The 20060-nt window shown below is 45.6% G+C and overlaps 1 protein-coding gene across 1 annotated transcript; it reads right to left on the reverse strand.

Annotated features, from left to right (window-relative positions):
• Positions 1-362: 362 nt before the first annotated feature.
• Positions 363-7982, reverse strand: chpfa (chondroitin polymerizing factor a). Its single transcript, XM_035522225.2, has 4 exons — positions 7330-7982; positions 5124-5688; positions 2647-2829; positions 363-2289 (listed from the first exon to the last, which is right to left on the reverse strand). Exons 1-4 carry the CDS (start codon positions 7614-7616, stop codon positions 1027-1029), a joined length of 2298 nt encoding a protein of 765 aa, XP_035378118.1. The 5' UTR covers positions 7617-7982; the 3' UTR covers positions 363-1026.
• Positions 7983-20060: the final 12078 nt, after the last annotated feature.

Below are 20060 nucleotides of genomic sequence, written 5' to 3' on the forward strand. Positions count from 1 at the left end.
GGATTTAGATGGATTGCGTAATGCCACAAGATTAGCAACAGGAAGTGCACTTACTTGCAGGTGTTATACATGGGGAAGGGCCCAGGAGGTGCTATGTCTCACACAGCAGCTGTGGTGGCGATTTGAATGATGAGGTCACTGTTGAAGTACGGACAGTAGCCATGTCCTGCTGGGATGTGTACACAGACTGTGGTTGACAGGGATGAGTCTGTGTCCTGGATCCAAATCTGGCACTGGCAGAGACACCACAGGACCTCCCAGACGGGCCCGTTCATAACCTCCACGCAGAACTATTCTGAATGCTGGTAAATCTCTCACTGCATGAGCAAAACAACTGGCAAAAATCAAGAACAGTCAGCATCCCATTTCTAAAATTTTATTGCTTCAAGCAAAACCAAAATTCTGGTGAGATTTCTACACTTCACCCAGCAAGGAGGAATGTGTGAGAAACCAAAGTCAACATTTTTAAATGGGAAGCAAACTTGAGAATTTCACAAAGAGGCCTCAGACCTTAGACATCTGGAAGAACAGATCTGGTCACAGGGACGGTGTGTACATAAGCTATACAACTGCACTGGTGGAAGTCTCTCAAGACATTAAACAGTGTTTGCTTACATGAGGTGAGTGCTAATGACACGAGGGTTATGGACACACAGATTAACGCAGTGTTACTTAGACTACGAACAGACTCATTTGAGACATGCTCACTCTTTCTGTCTGCGACTATCTCTTATAACACTCCGGCATCGAGTCCTTGTCCGGTTTGTGTGAAAATGATTTCAGTGTCTTTTCAGTTCTATTTGTATGTGCATGTTTAGCAACATGAGAAGAAAATGGAACTGTATGGAAGCGTGTTAATGTCAGCAGGAACCTCCACACGTGTGGAACATCTCAGCACCTTCTAGTTCAGCTCTCCAACACACCCGTATACATACAGTATCTGATGACCGAGCTCCTCCAGGGTGTGTGTGTGTGTACACAGTAATCCCCACAGAGCTGTGTTGTGCAGGGTAGAGAGGAGGGGTTTTATGTGCTGTGTCCCTGTTCCTGTTCGAACAGTAGCATGGCGAGGCTAGCACGGGAACCCAGGCTGAGCGCCAGGCTCTGCTGGCACCGGCGGTACGCCTCCTCGCTCAGCCGCGGGTTGCAGCTGTCCGCGCTGTAGCGCTGTCTTAGCGAGGGCTCCACCGCCCGGAACACGTGCAGCCCAGAGTACTTCACAAACAGGTCGTACAGGTCCAGGCTCTCCAGGAGGTCCTCGTTCTCCTGCACGGCAGGTGCCAGCCGCGTGCGGGCCGCCACGTAGTCGGAGTTGTAGAAGCAGGCCTCGCCGAAGGAATCACGGTCGAAGTGACCAGCGTTTTTGTCCAGGTCCGGCGTCTTGGGGAGTGGGACGTCATGGTGGGTCACGGCAGGGTTGTAGTCCTGGAAGTGCACAGGGAAGAAGACCTGCCAGTTACTGATGGCGTTCATCCGACAGCGGTTCAACACCTCAGACTCGATGCTGGTTTTCACCGTGGCTACGAAAAACAACGTGTCCATCGGGTGCTTCTTGGAAATGATGTCCACAAACTTGAGGAGGGACAGGCTCTCAGTCTTAATGCTGACCCAGGGGATCTTCACCATGGGGTACTTCCTTTCGTAGTCACCGATCTGGGCTTTGACCACAGCGAAAATGTCATCCTGGTTGACCCGCTGAGCCTCGAAGGGTTCGTACACGAAGAGGAAGGTCAGAACGGCGTTCTCGCCCGTCATGAACGCGTTCCTGGCATACACCTCCAGGAACTGGCTCACCTGCTCCCGCTCCTGGGATGTGACGGGAAGGACGATGTGGACCCTTGTGGCTTCGGTGACATAGGGCATGGGGATGATCTCTACGTGGCTCAGCGGGCGGAGCAGGTGCACACGCTTGGCGATGGAGCAGCTCTGGCCCCTCTGGTTGACGGCCTCCAGTTGCAGGTCCAGCGTGTACTCCATCCCACGGGTGGGGTCGAAGCGGCGGTACCCGTTCAGCAGCTGGTGCTTCCGCAGGTGGAGCACAGGCTTGTACTTCCTGTTCAGTTCACCCACGGCCGTCTCGATGGCGTCGGCCACATCTAGCCGGTCGAGGCCGTGAAGCTCGCACTGGGGCGAGCCGTCCGCGCACGAGTGGAGCTGTAGCTCAGTGAAGTAGTCCCAGCGTAGCACGTCGAAGCGGCTCTTGGGCTCGAACGGGGGGTTGATCCCAATTGGCCACGTCACGGTGCTGTTACCATCGAAGGCCAGCTCGCTCACGTTCTTTATTTCAGCCTGCAAAGACAGAGAGAAAGATAGACAGAATACAGAGAGAAAGACAGAGAATACAGAGAGGCAGAGAGAATGCAGACAGAAAGGCAGAGAGAATACAGAAAGACAGAGAGACATCTACAACGCCTCCATAAAAACGAGAATACAGAGAGGCAGAGAGAATGCAGACAGAAAGGCAGAGAGACATCTACAACGCCTCCATAAAAACGTCTTGTCCTCTGATACATGTGGACAGAATTACTAATGAATGTCCAGTTACATCACTGATCCTTTCACTACACACCTTCAAAAAGCCCAAAGCTTTCTCCCATATCCCACTGGTTTATTGGTCCGGCTCGCACGCAGAGGGCCGGACCTTACCTGAAGCTTCTCAATCTCCTCGTATGTTCTCTGCAGTTGGATCTGGGTGAAGTGTTTGTGTAGTCTGTACATGTGCTCTGGGTCGGACACGGGGTGAACCGTCAGGGCATTCCTAAAGAGGCTGCTCTCCTCTTTACTGGTTTCCGAGTTCTTCCCCAGCTCGTAGTGGGAATACCGCAATCCCTGGAAGAACAGAGGGGAGATTTCATTTTGCTGGTGACTTTGTCCTGACAGAGTCGTGGAGTTGCTGTTTCCCAGCGATCCCTCCCCTCCGTCACCCTGATGCCCAGACTCTTGATACTTCACAGCCAAACTTTATGCAATACGCTCTCAGAGGCTATTTTGTGAACATATTACCCACAGGACACCAGACCTCTCAAAGCAGAGGGTGACGTAGCATTCTGTCACTAAAGGTGAGATGCTTAAGCTGTGGTTCGTCTCTAAACAGGAGATTTTTGAGTTGCGACGCTGTCTAAATGAGTGAGCTCTACCACGCCAACAGAGCAAAATAACTTTTCTGTTTGCTTGGTTCTTATCCCCCAAATCCCCTTTTAGCAACTCCTATTTTGGTACAGTCCCGCATTCACTTTGAGACCCCCCCTTCTCCCCAGACATCACACCAGCAGTACAGACGCAGTGAAGTGAAGCCTTTTACTTACTGCAGATTAAACAGTATAACTGTTTTAAAGAAAACAGATGATGGCAGACCTCAGACTGCAAGACCCCATCACAGGATTTAGAAAGATCCTGTAGCCAACACAAGAAACCAATTCCAAAACAAAGACACTTATGGTCATTTCATCTGGTTTGTCGTGTGGTGTCAATGTTGTGCAGTGGTTCACTCTGGCTCGGGCAAACGGATATGCTCTGCTCAGGGTCAGGCTATCTGACACCACTAAGAACGTGATACCACAGGCTCCAACAATCAGTACGCTCGCCAGCAAAACAGCACTTCAGTTTCTCCACTGCGATGTGTGTAACTTCATCGTTTCCCAGAGGTCAAGGCCTTTGCTGGCAGCTGCAGGCACATGTGCTGTTTCAGGGAAGGTCACAGGGTGGTTTGGGCTCAGCTAGTGGAGGCCAGCAGAACAAACTCACTCACACACTCTGAAAAAGTGGAATACAGACTCTCCTTCCTCTCCTTGTCTCAGACACATTCATTAACGATGGTCATAACTGAACAGAGTTCCTCAGTGTTTACTTTCAGCGAGTGCTTTCACAATACATTTTAAACATTGTTTAGACTATTTCAGTGCAAAATCTGTATAAAGAACGCAGCAGTACTTTACACAGTCAAACGCAGAGGAACGCAAGCCCTCCGAGATGCTGACCTCTCACCTCCACTGGTCAGGAACACGGAATGTTTGGATTCCGTACCAACGTTTGGCTGTTGTGAACATTCCTCCCAGTTCCCCAGGAATCTGTGGTGGTTTCCTTGACTAAAGGAAAGTGACAGGCTTGTACTTCAAAGCCTCAACACCTTCCTCAAAGTCCAGATTGTTTGTTTGTTGTTTGCTGGCTTTCTCCACACATGTAAAAAAGAGCAGGGCTCAAGAGGACACTGACCGCCGACACAAGTCTACAGGAAGGACAGCTGGGCAAGGACGTGGGCGTGGATGGATCCGAGCGCAGGTGTGTCCAACCTTACGCAGGGGAACATGAAGCTTAATTATGATAAAAGCACCACGTCAAAGTGTTGCTGTCAAGAGACACGAAGGGAAGACAGCCATCTTTCACTGAGCTTCTAATGAGACGGAAGAGGGCCCCATCACTGCGAGTAACCGCTGGGTTTAGTGTAAACACTGGGTTTAGTGTAAACACTGGGTTTAGTGTTTATACATTTCTAGCTTGTAATAACTGACTACATTGTTCTCTCTCTCTCACCTTCCAGACAAAAGGTAAATCTGATTTGTGATAGACAGCAGAGCAACAGACCTCTGTCATGCTGTACCTGGGGGGGGGTGGAGAGAGAGAGAGAGAGAGAGAGAGAGAGAGAGAGAGAGAGAGAGAGAGAGAGAGAGAGAGAGAGAGGAGAGAGAGAGAGGAGAGAGAGAGAGGAGAGAGAGAGAGAGAGAATGCTCAATTGCTCTGGACATCAGCAGTGGTAAGGAGGGGACATCTCAGGTGAACCCAGATCAATACAGTACAAGCAGTGGATATAGGCAGGCCGGGATAGACAGATGGACGCACGCACACCCCTCACACTGCGCTGGAGGACTCAGTCATTGGGCTCTTAGTCAGATAGTCAGACATCGACTCTGTGAACATGCTGGTAGTCTGAAAATAAAGAGGCTGACAAACACGCTACTGAACACAGACCTGCCGTCAAACACGCATGACCCTGGGAGGGGAGAGACGGGACCCTGATGGCAAACACCGAGTTAAGATCTTCCACAGGGAGAAAAGCCGAACACATACGTGCGCGGACGCGGACACAGACAGACACACACACACCTGCAGAGCATGCAAGCTCCTACCTCGTGCTGCTCCACACAGTTGGTGCCAGTGTAGTCGACAATGCAGCGTCCGAGCCACTCATCAGGTCTGGCACTGATGAGGTCATTCCTGCAGTTCTCCAGAACAGGCTGGAGCTGCACCAGAAGTGTCCGAGACAGCAGGTAGCCGCTGCCCCCGTGACAGTAGCGTCCATGCCCCTCCTTGCCGGTCAACTCCTGCGGCCTGCCCAGGTAGAGCGCCCGGTTCATGCTCAGGTGACCCACCAGCACCTTCAGGCGCTCAGCCTGCGTGTACGTGTCATCCTGTGCCAGGTAGAACCAGTCGTACTCGGACACAAAGTGCTTCAGGATGTATTTGACCGTCTGGTACATGTTCCAGACGTGGCGCTCATCGCCATGGGTGACCACGAACATGCCGTGCGGGACTTTGCGGTCGCGGGCGCCCGTGAAGAACAGCACGCTGTCCAGATGTTGGCTGATGGTGCGATTGACAGCCACGCCCAAGGTGTTGATGGAGCTCTTGGACGTGAGCACGCCCACAAACAGACGCTCGCGGATACCCAGCTCTGTGCTGATGTACTTGGCCCTGCTGACGAGAGCAGCTTCATTAGCAGTGATTAGCATTAGCACAGGACTCACAGCTCATTATGGAGGATAATGGAATGATTAACGAGGCACCTGCCATTTAGTAGAGCTAATTGTTTTAGAGACAGTAATACAGCTCTATGTGCTGAGTGGTGTGGGGGTGCACTATGGTGTAGTGTGGTGTGTGGTGGTGTTGGGTTGGGGTGGTATGTGGTAGTGTGATGTGGGGTGTAGAGTAATGTGAGGCCTGGTCTTTCTGCTCAGGTGAAGATGACAGTCGTAGCTGATGTTAAAAACTGCCCCATAGACAGATGTAGTCTCAAACCTGGGCTAGTCATTGTTAGGTGACTGTAGAAATAACTCGGCAGAACAGTTCAAAAGCTTCAGACCCATGCCCCTGTATAATCAGACCCAGATCCCTGCAGAATCAGACTCAGCTCTATTACTGCACTTCTGCTGTCGTTTCTCTAAGAATAGAAGCTCCAGCTCTGGTGTTGGAAGAGTCAACCATCAGATGGTGCTCACATCTAAAGAGGTGTGAAGTTGGAACCCTGGCTGCACTTACCCCAACCCTCACACACTGAGCACAGGCTGCAAATCCCACAAACACTGAATCCTAATCATGGATGCACACCAACAATATTCCTTCTTTCTCTTTTCCTCTTTAATGCAAACTAAGGAGGGAGAAAGAATGCCTCTTGTTTTGGTCCAGTACCTTCACCGAGTGTTTGTGTGTGCCCTTGCCTTCAGTTTTGAATATGGTCACACATTCCTGTGCGTGACAGTGACCTGAAGCAAACCCAGACGGCTCTCTGTGCTGTGGTCTGAGCTGTGCTGTGCTTGTCACCTGAATGTGAATTAACCAGTATAAATGGCACATGCCTCGCTGTGTAAACACACGGGCCTACAGGCTGTGTGACACTTTCACGGAAATAACTTTAACTGGTTCTGACTTCTGTTATTATTAGGCAGTGTTCTCTGCAGCTGCAGCCTGGGAATAGTTCCTGGGAATAGTGTCCCTGGACTGTGACTTAACAGGTTTCCCAGGTGTCCTTCATCCCAGATAGATTATAAAAATTATTTCTATCATAAAACCTCCATGTTCATAGTTCTCAATAATCAACTGCCTGTATCTCACAAAAATAACATATATTGTTGTAAACTTGTAACTAAGCCCCCTGTTCATTATAGAAATTAGGGGAGACCCCCTCGTCTGTAAGAATATGTCACTACATATAAACACGAGATGAGGATCTTTGACATACATTCTTGGATTAAAATAATTATCCCCTTTACAGTGAGTTTTTACATAGTCTCCCAAATGCTCCTTCACAGTTGCGCACAGGCACATGCGTTTTAGTTCCCTACGACGACTCGTTTCTTAGTATTCGTGAAATCATTTAACCAACTAATTAAATTATATCCTATTTAAGGCGCCTGGAAGCAGCCTGTTTACTGGGAGAACTCTAAGAACTGAAATGCACACAGCCGTTATGGGCATTTATACTAGGACGTCCAAAACAGTAATGAATACTGGAGTAAGCGAATAATAACTCTGCTCGTGTAAAACGGCCTTGATGAAAACCCGAGAAATCGCCAATAATGGAAGGTCGGAGTGAACAGAGCAGAAATAAACGTTAACCTGGAAACTTTCCGAGGCTGGGACTTCTTGGCCGGCTTGTACGGAATAATCCGGGGCTGGAAATCTTCGTTCCCCCTTCCATCAGGGCCGGTGGAGATGGAATTGGGTCTTCTCGCTCCCAGACTCGCGTCCTGGAGCAAGCCGAGCGACTGGTGCACGGCCGCGGTGGGACTGCAGGGCTCCTCGATCCAGCTCACACTCAGTAAGCTCAGCGTGAAGCCCAGCGAGATCCCGACGACCACGGGTCCGACGGGCCTGACGACACCTACGAGCGCACCGAGCCTCATTTTCCTCCCGGGTGTGCGTGTAGCTCACGGCTCACAGCTCCCCGCAGTCCGATCCACGCGTACGGGGAGCGGGCATCAAGAAACAGATTAGGTCTGGACGAGCAACGACGTGGAAGCACCGGTTTCCCACGGTAACACCCCGGACGCCCCCGCTCCGTCACTGCGGGCTCGTACGTGTCCCTCAGCCTCGCGCCGCCCACTACACGCGCACGGCAGAGCAGGGCGCAGACGCCGGAGCTGCACGTCGAATATTCGCTGCGCAGATTTATTTATTTATTTTTTAAACTGTTTAATTCTCTGTCTGCGTTGTAAATGTAAAGACCTTTATGTGGATTTATGGATGCGTCAGTACAGGGCAATGTAGATCCACGCAGGCGACCTAATCACTACGTAGCTAACTACGTAGCTAACACGTGGGTTATATGCATCATTTATTTTCATGCCTTTTCTTTTAAAAATGGACATAAGTAACCATTTTTAAAAGTTTATGTCTCATATTGTATTCTTAAAATGTCAGCAAAATGTCAGCTTAAAATGCCCCCCCCCCCCCCCCCCCAAAAAAAAAGGTTCACACAAATGTTAATCTCCTTACCTATTTTAAAAGGTTATTATGAAACATAATTATGGAACTTTTCATACACAATAACATTTTTCATATCTGTTTCCTATCATTCACTTACAAATTTGGACAGAAGTAGAGCTTAATCTTTAAAAATATGTTTTAATTACAAAAAACATGGAACTCTTAAGGAACTATTCAAATTTCTTTAGGAAATGCACTATGTACTATATGTACTATCATATGTTGGATTTTAACTATTGTAGATGGAATGTGATTTGTTTCCCTTTTATAAGATTTGTATTGACCTTTTGTACATTTCTGGCCTTGTCTGTTTCATTAATAATAAACTTTATTTTATTTGTAATATTAATAGTAATGATGATTATGATGATTACTATTATTATTAATAATTGTTATTGTGATATATAATTAGATATAATGATATACACTAATAATGATGGTGATATTATTATTATCATTATTAATTGTTATTAGATATCTAATAATATACAATTATCATCATCATCATCATCATCATTATCATTATTATTATTACCTTTTTCATTTGGAAATGAATGTGGTTTATCTGGAGCTATGCATGTTCAGACTATTCTTGTAAACCTCCCTTATACGCAGCTAGGAAGAGGCAAAAGTAACATCTAGTTCATCTTGCATTTCTAAAGTTCTGTATTTTATCATTTTTTTTACATGTGTCAGTTTGACAACCATGAACAGCAGCCAACCATGTTGTCTTATATCAAGGTTGTCATGGCAAAAGAATTAGGAATTGACATAAAATGTATTCAAATATACCTGCTGGCATTGTCTCATTCCCAATGTCTAATGAATAATAATTTGATGTAATTATTCAAATCATAATATGCAAAACCTGCAGAAATTAGACTTCTGCCTGTTACAAAAATAATTACAGTAAAATTATAGTGCAATGATATTAACATAACATAAACATTGCATGAACATTGCTTACAGCATAAAACAGTATGCTATAAGATTGTATGGGATTGGGTGGATGGATTGTTTGGGTGGATGGATTAATGAGATCGTATGGGATTGGGTGGAATGATTAATGAGCTTGTATGGGATTGTTTGGATGAATAATGAGATTATATGGGATTGGGTGGATGGATTAATGAGATTGTATGGGATTGGGTGGATGGATTAATGATATTGGGATTTGATGGATGGATTAATGAGATTGTATGGGATTGGGTGGATATATTAATGAGATTGTATGGGACTGGGTAGATAGATTAATGAGATTGTATGGGACTGGGTAGATGGATTAATGAGATTGTATGGGACTGGGTGGATGGATTAATGAGATTGTATGGGACTGGGTGGATAGATTAATGAGATTGTATGGGATTTGGTGGATGGATTAATGAGATTGTATGGGATTGGGTGGATAGATTAATGAGATTGTATGGGACTGGGTGGATGGATTAATGAGATTGTATGGGATTGGGTGGATGGATTAATGAGATTGTATGGGATTGGGTGGATGGATTAATGAGATTGTATGGGATTGGGTGGATGGATTAATGAGATTGTATGGGATTGGGTGGATAGATTAATGAGATTGTATGGGATTTGGTGGATGGATTAATGAGATTGTATGGGACTGGGTGGATGGATTAATGAGATTGTATGGGATTGGGTGGATGGATTAATGAGATTGGGATTTGGTGGATGGATTAATGAGATTGTATGGGATTGGGTGGATAGATTAATGAGATTGTATGGGACTGGATGGATGGATTAATGAGATTGTATGGGACTGGGTGGATGGATTAATGAGATTGTATGGGATTGGGTGGATGGAGAGATTCGTGCCTTCTGTTAGGTACTGGCCACAGCACTTCATCTACAGTACATAACAACCAACATCACTGCTGGCAAGGCAACAGGGGGAAAACACCCACTTTCATGCCGTATCCAACCCTGCACTGACTCCACCTCAGTGTCTCCAAATGCACTCATATACTTTCCAAGGCCAAGCCAAAAAGAATTCTTAGACTGGCAGCGTAAGAAGGCTGTCCCAGACAAGAGCAGCCTGGTGTAGACTAACATTATTCCACAATGTCTGTATTATGGATGCCCCGATATTGCAACGTAAAACACTGACGCTCGCCTACAAAGTCACTGGATCAGCTCCCACATCCCTAAAGACACTAATCAAACTGTGTTCTGCACTATGGTGTCTTTGAGCCTCCAGTACCACTCAACTTGAACCACCATCCTTCCAGACACCTGGCACCCAGGAGGAGCAATAAACTTCCACTGGCTGTCTGTACAGCTGAGACACTGGCTGTCTCCAAACGAAAACTGAAGTCTCACCTATTCACTGAGTCACTAAAGAGGTAAATATTCACTTGTACTTGTTTACGGTCTTCCTTCCTCTCTGGCCAGGGCTTCAGCCTGACAGTATTCTCAACACTAACCTCTCTATTCTCCCATGTGGGTGTGTCTCTGATAGAGCCTAAAAGCACTTCAGTAAGTCACTGTGAACAGGAGTGGTTGCCAAATGCAGCATAGCAACTAAGGTGGGGCTGGACTCTCCTGTCTGCCTCATCTGCAGGTTCAGGACATGGTCCACCACAGTGGCCCTAAGCTCATGGGAAATATGTCTCCATCCATTGCCTGCTCCCCTTTCTTCTTGTCCTCCTCCTCCTCCTCCTCCTCTTCCTCTACCTTTCACTCTCATCACATCTGTTCTCACAGAGCTGCACTGGCCTGAGGTCTGTTTGTAGTGCTAAGACAGACTGGTGCTCGGTTCCTGTGTAAGTGTATTCAGATGTGTGTGTGGGTGTTGTCGATTTCAGGCATGGTTCCCTTTCTGAATAGAAGTGTCTTCCCCATGACTGCAAAAGCTTTCACTGAACAATGGGCCTAATGTAAGAAACAGTGTGTAATGTTTGGCATGAGTGTGTTGGAGAAGTGCAAAGCAGAAAATGTGTTTTGCCTTTGGTGTCTTTGTTTACAGCATGATCACAAAAGGGAAGTTTGGATACTTGTTGAAGCATTCACTTAACACGCTTCAGTTCAACTCAGTCAGAGTTGGCTAACCTCAACTGCTAACATCGTAGCCCACTGTTCTGGAACCGATAACTGGGTGTGTCGGGTCAAGTTAAGGACAATTCAGAGTTCAAGTTTGTGGTTTGTTAAACCCATTTCATGAAATACCGCCCTGGGTTATATTTAAAATCGCATGCTGCCATGCCAACTTAGTAAAGAAACACCTCAAAACAGTATGCCATTTGCGTTTTCTGACAACACCATTTAACCTCACCAAGACTGCACGGTTTGTGCAACACAGTGATCCTGTTGCGTCCAAAATGTGTTCAAGCCATCTTCAATCCTTAACAGAGGCCTACGTAAAATTGCAACATTGTCATTTGTAGTATGTACGAATTTGGACTCAGGCTTGGGGACGGTCTCACAGAGCAGTGGTTATTTAATTTTAAATATATATTAATACCAAAGTTTTACGACGGTGCATCATATAACACCGGACTGCATCACTATTAGATGGCTCACCTAACCTGCTCCTCCAGGGTGGATTAATTATAATGTATGATGCTCCAGGGCTGGTTAATTTCAGGATGGCGGTTTGTAAACCACTCGTGGGCATTAAGATTTCTTTGGGTAATTACCCTGTTGAACTTCCCCAGGATTCGGTAGAAATATTGTCACTGTTCCTTGAAACCCCCGGGCATTTGAGGGAGCACAGATGTTGAGACCTCACAGATGGCCAACAGGATGCCGATGGCGGAAGCCCTCAGCCTGGATCATTTCTTTCCTCTCCGTTTTCTGTGACCAGGCAGCTCGTCCTGTTTGTTATATTTCTATTCATAAACGATGGCACTTTTCCCTGTACTTCATCTTAATTTAATTATTTTTGAAAGCTTAATTATGGAAAACCTAGAAGATCCATTGGTGTCAATGCATTGTAAGTTATAAAATAGATATAAAATATAAAATAGTTTCATTATTAAATATCTTCATTGTGTGTCATTATTACATTTCTTCATCGTGTATGCCTAGATGGAGAAAATATGCAAACCTTCTAGACATCATTACAGTCAGACTCTAACTTTAGCTTTAGCCTATACCAACACAGTTAGCTCTAGTCTAACCTTAGCTTTAGCCTATACCAACAGTTAACTCTAGTCTAACCTTAGATTTAGCCTAGACCAACACAGTTAGCTTTAGTCTAACCTTAGTTTTAGCCTACACCAACAGTTAGCTCTAGTCTAACCTTAGCTTTAGCCTAGACCAACACAGTTAGCTCTAGTCTAACCTTAGTTTTAGCCTATATGAACACAGCTAGCTCTAGTCAAACCTTAGCTTTAGCCTATATGAACAAAGTTAGCTCTAGTCTAACTTTAGTTTTAGTCTATATGAACACAGTTAGGCTCTAGTCTAACCTTAGCTTTAGCTTATACCAACAGTTAGCTCTAGTCTAACCTTAGATTTAGCCTAGACCAACACAGTTAGCTTTAGTCTAACCTTAGTTTTAGCCTACACCAACAGTTAGCTCTAGTCTAACCTTAGCTTTAGCCTAGACCAACAGTTAGCTTTGGTCTAACCTTAGTTTTAGCCTATATGAAGTTAGCGCTAGTCTAACTTTAGTTTCAGCCTATATGAACAGTTAGCTCTAGTATACCCTTAGCTTTAGCCTATACCAACACAGTTAGCTCTAGTCTAACCTTAGTTTTAGCCTATATGAACACAGCTAGCTCTAGTCAAACCTTAGCTTTAGCCTATATGAACAAAGTTAGCTCTAGTCTAACTTTAGTTTTAGTCTATATGAACACAGTTAGGCTCTAGTCTAACCTTAGCTTTAGCTTATACCAACAGTTAGCTCTAGTCTAACCTTAGATTTAGCCTAGACCAACACAGTTAGCTTTAGTCTAACCTTAGTTTTAGCCTACACCAACAGTTAGCTCTAGTCTAACCTTAGCTTCAGCCTAGACCAACAGTTAGCTTTAGTCTAACCTTAGTTTTAGCCTATATGAACAGTTAGCGCTAGTCTAACTTTAGTTTCAGCCTATATGAACAGTTAGCTCTAGTATACCCTTAGCTTTAGCCTATACCAACACAGTTAGTTCTAGTCTAACCTTAGTTTTAGCCTATATGAACACATTTAGCTCTAGTCTAACCTTAGCTTTAGCCTAGACCAACACAGTTAGTTCTAGTCTAACCTTAGTTTTAGCCTATATGAACACAGTTAGCTCTAGGCTAACCTTAGCTTTTGCCTATAATCACATTTAGTAGTAGGTCCTGAGCGCTTGCTCCGTGTTAATGAGATTGTACACTTGTATGAGATTGCTTTCGCTCAAACCACAGCTGCTCACGTGGTACCTGCCGGCTGGCTACTAATGTCACGCTCTTAGGGTGTGTGCAGGGCCCGGACGTTAACCGTGTATACATTGCTATTAATCCCAGATGGAAATTCCTTACAACAGGAGTGGCAGAAACAGAGTACAAGTAAGAAGCTTTCAATAATTTTTAATTTTTTTAAATAAACGTATTCCAATAGAAAGTATTGTATGTACTTCTAGAGTAATGCTGGTTGCCCTAGTGACAACCTTAAGGACATTGCTCAGGATTAGAGTTCTCCATGTGACAAAGCTGACTCACTGGGCCAGGCTCTGTGATTGTTTGAGATCTTAATGTTGTCGAATTAAGAGTATTTATCATCTCTGTTATTGTCCTCATTATTACTGGATGTCTGGTGCTTTAAGTATGTCCTGTTTGTTTCAGGTCTGTACTTGTAGCAAGATGATCTGAAATTTGTGTAATCTATCCAAGCACAGTTCAGGCAGATCTGACTGGCCAGTATCTCTGCATGTACAGGGTGCAGGTGGACTAAGCTTGCTTTGTGAGTCTCCATTATGGATTATCATAGGGAAACTTTCAGGAATTCATGACCTCCTTTCATACATCTTATATTTTTCTTTTATTTTGTGACTGTTTCTGATTCTGTTTTTATAGAACTACAGACCTCCAGCTCGATAGTTTTACACTTAAGTTTATGTAAAGTACTTTTATGAATCTTTTAACTGTCTCTGTAGCTGATATATGTGCATTGTGTCTCAGTGAGCAGCACAGAGGTGAGGATGTGATACTGAGCCCTCATCCACCCCTCTCCATATCTACACCTCCCCCATCTCTACCTGTCTCTCTCCCTATCTACCCTCTCCCCTCCTGAAGTCGTAAACCACACAAACTCACAGAGCAGGACCACCAAGAGAGTGAGGCATGTAAACATCACCCATCTATCTATATCACACACTACAGAGCTCCATAATCACCCATCTTCTATTACATCACACACTACAGAGCTCCATAATCACCCATCCTCTATTACATCACACACTACAGAGCTCCATAATCACCCATCTTCTATTACATCACTCACTACAGAGTTTCATTATCACCTATCTTCTGTTAATCTTCTATTACATCACTCACTACAGAATTCCAAACTGCAAATGGGTTTCCATGGTGAACAAGCTGCACACCATTCTAAGATCACTCTGCAATGCCAGGCACCTGCTACAGTGGATTAAAGCGAACCATCACTGGACTCTGGAGCAGTAGAAACATGTTCTCGGGAGTGATGAATCACACTCCACTACCTGACATTCTGACGGGTGATTCTGGGTTTGGTGGATGCTGGAAGAACTCCACCTCCGAGAATGCCCAGTGCAGGTAAAGATTGGTAGAGGATGGAGGCTGGTCTGGGGCTGAATCTCAGCATTTGGACTCCAGTATGTTAGGCTCTCCGTAATGCTACTGCATACAGAGACATTTTAGTAACTTATACACTTCCAACTTTCTGGTGGTAGTCTGGTGAAGACCCTTCCCTCTTTCTGCATGACTGTGGCCTGTGCACCAAGTCAGCTCCAAAAAGACACAGTTTAATGAGTTCGGTGTGGAAGAACTCCAGTTTCCTGCACAGATCCCTGACCTCCTCCCCACTGAACACCTTTGGGATAAACGGGAACGTTGACTGGGAGCTGGGCCTTCTGGTTCAACATCCGTGCCTGATGTCACAAAGTCTGAAGACTGAATGGGCACAAATTTCCACAGGCACACTCCGGAATTGTGTGGAATGCCTTCCCAGAGGAGTGGAGGCAGTTATAGCTGTAAGGGAGGGACGGCCACACTCTTTTTCCATGTGTAGATATTGTATCTGATCCTGAGTTGATTAAGCTGTTAACCACTTTTTGGGTGGGTTGTTAAACTGAACATAACCCCCCTTGGAGGGATTTCGTAAGACACCACTCCACAACAATGTTCATATGGGTGTGTTAACGACAGTGCTATGTGTATCATAATTAGATGTTTTCCTATACATCTGAACCGGCTCGGGAACGACTCGGTAGGCGAGTTAAATTAAGTGTAAACTGTAGTGGGAGATTGTTGCCGATCTGGGAACAGTCCTAAACTGTGCTCTTGTGGTTGTGGGGACAAGGGCGTGTTAGCCACTTTCGCGCGTGTTTGCATGTTTAGCTCATCACGGATGAAGGCTTTTCTAAGCCTGTCGCCCACTTTCATTTCTGTGGAGTAACGCGATCGTCCCGGTCCCAGATTAAAGGTCTCGGGTGTCTGCTGGGACAGGCTGGCCTCGCTCCACCTGCGTTCTGGGTGGAGCCCGAAAGCGCTTAAAGAACAAGAGAATGCACATACAGCGATCTCCGTATAGAGCTTGATTAGTCGATTTTTAAAGGAATGGAATATTACGTTTTAGCTGTGAAAATATCATTATTATGGTAATTTAGTTAAAAGCGGTTAGTGATTGTGGCAGTACTCACATTTGACTTTAACGAACACTTCAGAATATAACAGAAACGTTGCAACTTTTCTACATTTTTAAATGTTAAGTGATCAGTGGCTTTTGCCTGACAAGATACTGAATTGTTTGCCGGTAACCACACGATGGCGCCATATACCTACAAACTGATTTCTGATGCTTTAAAAAGTTTGATTAAAAATCAAATCTAATCAAATCACATCACTTATAAATTTGTAACAGACTAGACTTTTATAAGAAAGAAAAGTATCTTAATTATTTGGTTTATCACCATCTGAGAAATTATTTTCCTGTATTTTAGTTTTCTTTAAATCCTATTATATGTTTAAAATATGCAGATCAAGTTTGAGTGTTATGACGTATGAGGTTGTGCTGGTTGTAATAGGTGGACTATGACCTGGCTGTGTCTGCACCACCTCCCCGAAGAGGCGGAGCTTAATAGAGGAGGTGTGGCCTCTGACAACCAGGATTACAGTTTTCCATCATACACCATCTCAGTATAAAGATGCCTGGGTGTATTTTGCGAACACCCAGCATTAGTGCAGTTTAATGCAGGAGATTATCTGTTGTCTCGGACACAGATCTGTGCTGTATTACCTATATGATTCAGCATACCTAAGAAGTTTCTAGTGTGGGTGCCAGACAGTAAACAGGCAGTTCGACTCGCCAGGTGGTGACTGAGCACTTTGTCCTAGCAGCAGCTGCCTCTAACACACTTGAACCCTCACACACTGTGCTGCGAGCCTCCATCAGTCCAGCCCATGCAAGACCAGTAAAGTTCAGCAGAGATGTAATTATGGCGTGTTGAATGTGAGTCAGCTGGAAGAGGCAATCGCTGCTGGAAGGAATTAGAGTTTGGGGCCTGTGTGTCAGCCAGGTCGTGTGCGGAGGGAGGGAAAGGGGAACTCTTCATTAGTAAACATTTTAAACTCACTTGCGGTTGTGTTTGTGGGAGAGACACTGAGATTCCTCGGGGCTGGAGTATTAACCAGAGGCAGACCTGTGGCAAGAATGAATCTGTTATGAGTCAGCAAAAACAACTCCAGTTCCCCGACCCAGTTAGAACCAGAGCTTGTTTCAGAGGATGAACCTGGTAGAATGGTCTGTCCTCCCCCAGGTAAACTAACGTGCCCATGGGAGTCCTCTCTCCAGTGTGTATCAGTTAATGTTCTCCCTGACTGGCTGAGTCTTCTCTCCAGTGTGAATTACCATTCTCCAAGTTCTGGGGCAGGGTCCCATAGAACTGCCTGGCAGTGGTGGTAAATGTTGAATGTCCTAACTCCGCCCTCTTGTTCTATACAGAACCAATCCCAGAAATTCACTGGACATTCCAAGGAAGTGCAGGCCTGCGGATCCCACTACCGCCCCCTGCTGTGTGCGGTCGATGACTGCGCACGTCCTCCTGTGGCATAGACGGGTTGTTCGCCCACTGCCAGGGCGTGTGCCAGTATCCGTGCGCTAGAACTCAAACTGCACCGCCCGTGGTGAAGCTGATGAAGCTGATGAAGCTGATGTCTCGTGGGGACTTCAGAGATGGCTGTGACTTGGCTTGAAAAGGTCATGACACGTAAAGTCCATGTGGTTTCGATTTGGCTGTCATTTTTAGGTTCGCTTATAAAACATTATGTGCAGTGGGGTTTCTAATCCTATCAGATCATAACGTGGGGGGAGTGTGTGAGTTCTCTCTTTAGCCTGAGGTGCTTTAACAATGGAACAAAACTGAAGGGGGAATTTGATTTATAGTGTAGTGTGACACAGGAATTTGATTTTAGTACTAAGAGAGACGTCCTGGTTTTCCCTCCCAGACTGTCTGCACCTCTGAATCAAACAGGTTTGCTGTGGACCCTCCAGAGAAAGACAGAGTTGAGGATACATGGATCCAGAATGATGAGAATTCAGCTGTGTGTGTGTGTGTGTGTGTGTGTGTGTGTGTGTGTGTGTGAGAGAGAGAGAGACAGAGAAAGAGACTTCCTTGGTCTTAGTGTGTGTGTGTGTGTGGGGGGGGATTGGCAGGGTGAAGGAGAGAGAGAGAGAGAGAGAGAGAGAGAGAGAGAGAGAGAGAGAGAGAGATTGGTCTGCGTGTGTGTGTGGGTGGGTGGGTGTGTGACAGAGAGAGATTCCCTTGGTCTGTGTGTGTGTGTGTGTTTGAGATTGCCTTGGTCTTCGGAGACCTGTTCTCAGGGAAGCGTTGCCAGGACCCAAGGCATAACACCCTGCTGTACTTTGAAATGGGATCTTTATTGTCCATAAAGATTAAGCCAAGTATGAAGAATCGCTCCTCCCAAACAAAACACACACACACACACACACACAGATAGAGGACATACACACATATGAACAGATAGAGAAGAACACACTCACACACAATAATATATGAACAGAAGATGGTAGATAGCACAATCCCATGTTAACACAACCCTGGTTCCAGTTTTGCCATCGTTATATACAGGTGGATTACAATAAGGTAATTAGTGTAAAGTTGTGTGTGTGTGTGTGTGTGTGTGTGTGTGTAAAAAGCACAGTCATCTCCCACCTCTTCTGTTCACCGAAGAATAGGGACAGAAGACATTTGATTGCGTTTTCTCCATAATTCAAAGCTCGCTGAGGTCAGAGGACTTATCCGATGTCTTTTATGTAACGATAAACTGAAGAATTAGAGTGCCGACCCCCGGCAGCTGAATACAGCCTGTTCTCCGTTTGGCCGATGAAAGCGCTGGGAAAACAAAAGTGGTAAATCAAAGAGACGTGGCTCAGAGATAACAGATAAACGACTCATCTGATCTGATCTCTGCTCCTGTGCTGTTACACATCCAGCCACACACACACACACACACACACACACACACACACACACACACACACACACACACACACACACACACACACACACACACACACACACACACACGACATAAATAACAGGAGTAGGACTTGCATTTGTAGTACAGAGGGAGAGAGAGAGAGAGAGAGAGAGAGAGAGAGAGAGAGAGAGATGACACACAGACAGACCAAAGAGATGGGAGGAGAGAAAGAGAGAAAACTTTCACTGCGGATGCTACCTGCCTTGATTGATTGCATTACTGTATCGGAATGCAAATGTTAAACGTGCAGCAGACTTCAAAGGGAGCAGCGGCGACTTGGGTTTCAGCGTACACCCTCTGGACACCTCCGCACTGGGGTGGAATGTGAGCTCTGACTGCCGTGCACCGACTCTTAAGCCCAACACGAAGCATCACCTTCAAACGCATGCACGAGGACGACTGCGCTGATCGTGCCGCCAGCGTCGTCAGTCATCGTGGGCTCGTGGACGAGGGGATGTGCCTGCTGAGGGGGTAAACAGCGTCAGCTCCGTTCCTTTGCTCTGCAGGCCTGAGCTGATATGTCGATACGTCACTAATAAAACAATAGACGTCTGGAACTCCGTCGCATGCGCCAAACGAAATTCCGCAGGCCTAAAATCCTCGCGTACCTCTCAACACTCCCGAGCACCACATGAGAATGTTCTATTTATATGTTTGTTCATTCTCCCGTAAAAATAACCTTTCATTTGTCATCAGAACAAGACCTTATTCACGAGTGTGTCTATGATATTCGACTCTAAATGTATGTTTTTAAGAGCTGAGATTTGGGAATTTGACACTATCAAGATGTTTGCACAGTTCATGGGGCTAAACATAGTCGCGCTCTTTAACGTAGTCGAAGGTGTTTGTGTTTGCGCGTTTCTTCTTAGTCACGGGGATTAAGAAGACACGGAACATGACGTGTTCACCGCCGTAATAACAGTGTGGGTTTCTCACAATATTACACAACATTTTGTCTCGTTTTAGGGTTAAACTGTATTACAGAAAATCCCCAAGCTTAGCCAATTTTTCCGAGGTAAGATGTGAATAACGCATATTGTAAGCTATCGGAACGCTATAGTTCATCATCCCAAATCAACGCATACGAGGCACACTGCGAAACAAACAACCCTGCACGCTTTGCTCGGAGACTCCAACTGACAGACTTGCAGAATTCCTATCCACGTGCGCACCTTTCT

This window comes from Electrophorus electricus, chromosome 4 (genome assembly GCF_041902795.1).
Source record: "Electrophorus electricus isolate QZ-2024a chromosome 4, ASM4190279v1, whole genome shotgun sequence".
NCBI lineage: Eukaryota > Metazoa > Chordata > Actinopteri > Gymnotiformes > Gymnotidae > Electrophorus > Electrophorus electricus.

Excerpts from the sequence above, each read along its gene's own strand:
- chpfa (XM_035522225.2), bottom strand. The coding sequence starts at position 7,616 with ATGAGGCTCGGTGCGCTCGTAGGTGTCGTCAGGCCCGTCGGACCCGTG. Across the intron at positions 2,830-5,123 it reads ACTGTGTGGAGCAGCACGAG|GGATTGCGGTATTCCCACTA; the intron begins GTAGGAGCTTGC and ends CTGTTCTTCCAG. Across the intron at positions 2,290-2,646 it reads AGGAGATTGAGAAGCTTCAG|GCTGAAATAAAGAACGTGAG; the intron begins GTAAGGTCCGGC and ends CTGTCTTTGCAG.